The 2,647-nt window shown below is 37.2% G+C and overlaps 1 protein-coding gene across 3 annotated transcripts in view; it reads left to right on the top strand.

Annotated features, from left to right (window-relative positions):
- The window catches only part of LOC106867191 (programmed cell death protein 2-like), a 14,013-nt gene extending 11,381 nt beyond the window's left edge, over positions 1 to 2,632 (top strand). For 2 of the 3 annotated variants that reach the window (XM_014911989.2, XM_014911990.2), the window contains exons 5-8: positions 596 to 793; positions 1,610 to 1,729; positions 1,835 to 1,977; positions 2,073 to 2,632. In XM_014911989.2, coding sequence (XP_014767475.1) covers positions 596 to 793; positions 1,610 to 1,729; positions 1,835 to 1,977; positions 2,073 to 2,191 — 580 coding nt within the window. In that variant the 3' untranslated portion in view covers positions 2,192 to 2,632. The remainder of the gene's footprint in view (positions 1 to 595; positions 794 to 1,609; positions 1,730 to 1,834; positions 1,978 to 2,072) is intronic. The other variant, XM_014911991.2, reaches the window with a different exon arrangement.
- Positions 2,633 to 2,647: the final 15 nt, after the last annotated feature.

Below are 2,647 nucleotides of genomic sequence, written 5' to 3'. Positions count from 1 at the left end.
GAAAGCGGACGTTAAACGATGATTCAGCTGTAGCTAAGTTGTCTTCCTTAAACACTAGGTGTGACTTTTTGTTCTTACAAGATTTGATAAAATAAGAACCAAATAAAAATTAAAACCCAACATGGCTGTAATCCAGTGACTTGAAATATTCAGCCATACCTGACGTGGTTAAATCAAGCCAAGAAAGACTTGGTCTTTGAAAACACGAAACTCTTTATTCTCACATGATTTCATTAGCTTTAATATCAATTAAAAAAAAAATTATAAATCTTGATTGTCATCATCATTTAATGTCCACTTTACATGCTGGCATGGGTTGGACAGTTTGACAGAAGCTGGCAAGGCCCAAGAGCAGCACCAGATTCCATTGTCGATTTTGGAATGGTTTCTACACCTGCATGCCTTTCCTAATGCCCACCACTTTAGAGAGTATACTTCTTTGTACATGGTACTGACATGTGAAAAAAAAAAAAAATTGTATTTTTTTTTTGTTTTTGTTACAGAAAAATATTTTTCTTAGTTGATAAAATAAATTTCTCCCTAAGATCATATTATTTATATATATATATGTATTTTTTTTCTTTTTTTAATAAAGATGCTTTCCACAAACGACCTCAACTTCCCACCAAAACCATCAACTAAACTACAAAGATGAACCGTGCCTCAAGCCTTATTATTTAAATGTATACGAAGAATCGGAAGAAAGCAGTCACTCTGAGCACATCCAACAGCTTCTAGAAAACTATAAAGGAAGAGAGGGAAAAGCTTATGAGGAAATGATCAGTGCTGCTCAGTGAGTTGATAACACCTAACGTTTCTGCGTTTGTTTTTGTATTATCGTTTAACGTCCATTTTCCATGCTGGCATGGGTTGGGCGGTTTGACTCAGGTCTGGAGAACCAGCGGCTGCACCAGGCTCCAATCGGATCTGGCAATGTTTCTACAGCTGGATCCTCTTCCTAACACCAACGACTCCGAGAGTGTAGTGGGTGCTTTTTACATGCCACTGGCACAGGAGCCAGCCAGTCGGGCCTGGCATCGATCACGTTCAGACAGTGCTTTTACGCGCCACCAGCAGAGGGGCCAGTCAGTGGGTACTGGCATCAGCCACCTTAGGATGGTGCTTTTTTACATGCCACCAGAATGGGAGCCAGTCAAGTAGCAATGGCCATAGTTACGATATTGGTTTTACTTAACTCAACAGGTCTTCTCAAGCATATTGTATCGCCCGATGCATCAGGGGTATTCTTAACAGGGCCGGACATGCGTGGCTGCAATCTCACATTAGTTGCCGGGTTTTATCTATAGATATATATAATTTTACTCAAGCTGAAAAAAGACTTCAAAAACTTACTCAGTTTCATGTAACTGCTCAGACTTGAGTTCTGAATACTCACAACGGTTAGAGGAAATTCTGAGTAATCATGTTTGAAGTTTCTTCAGCTTCAACAGAAATACCATATTTTAGTCTATCTTTGGAATTTGAGAACTATTCTCTCCCCCAGATTTTGCAACTGTGTGATCACGTGTGTCTGTCTGTCTGTGTGCATACACACATAATTTCATCTATCAGCTTAACAAAGCAGTAATTTAAGTCTTTCTTTCCACAGAGGAGGGAAAACTTCCGCTGGGTGTACAGAAACCTATGAAAAGACTAATGTGCAACATGGAGATAAATCTGTGTACAAATTTTATAAAACTTTATCAAAATGGCCAGAACAGTGTGTAAGGTAAACCTATTTCTTAATTGCATCATATGACATAATAGTTTTATACTGTGTGTGTGTGTATATAGCAGTTTAAGTATGTATTCCATCTTTCATTATGTTGAACAGGTATGAGCTGGGTGGGAAACCAGTCACATTAACAAAGAATGCTCCTGATCCAGGCTGCTGTAGTTATTGTGGAGCAGACCGACAGTTTGAATTCCAGTTAATGCCAGCTCTCGTCAAAGACCTCAATTTTCTTGGTAGCAATGGTAAGTTAGAGTTGCCCATAATCTTAAAACCTGGCATTACTTAGTTACTTGTTTCACCATGGACCATAGAATTCAATGCATTTCGTACATTTCAGATTGTGCTGTAGAGTTTGGAACCATTATTTGCTACAGTTGTTCACTGAGTTGTTGGGATGACCAGAAGGACAAATGGAGAGAAGAAGAATGTTTTGTACAAGATGAACAATCTATGTAACACAAAAAAATACTATAAAGTTTTGAATGGTACAACAATGGGCTATATATACCTGTCGTAATTTATTCATCCATAGGCTGGTAATATTTTGGAATAAAATTCCTTCAGATATTCTTAGATAGAGCCACTGCTTGGAAAACGGATTATAGCAGCAACTCCATCTAAGAATATCTGAAGAAGGAATTTTATTCTGAAATATTTTCATACTATGGATAACTAAATTACAACAGGTATATAGTCCATTTTTTGTATTATAGTGCACTGTTGTATCATTCAAAGCTTTTTATTCTTTACAAACAATATACAATGCTTCAAGCGAACTACAACACTCTCCTACAAAAAATACTTTACAAATTTTTCTTAAATATAAATTATGTGTCAAAGCCAAACTGCATTGAGTGCAGCACTGGCCTGAAGATTAAAATTATTCTAGGAAACTGTCGTCGTTTTAAACAC

This window comes from Octopus bimaculoides, chromosome 3 (assembly GCF_001194135.2).
Source record: "Octopus bimaculoides isolate UCB-OBI-ISO-001 chromosome 3, ASM119413v2, whole genome shotgun sequence".
NCBI lineage: Eukaryota > Metazoa > Mollusca > Cephalopoda > Octopoda > Octopodidae > Octopus > Octopus bimaculoides.
The sequence above is the reverse complement of the archived record's forward strand: the minus strand, read 5'-3'. Positions and strand labels throughout refer to the sequence as shown.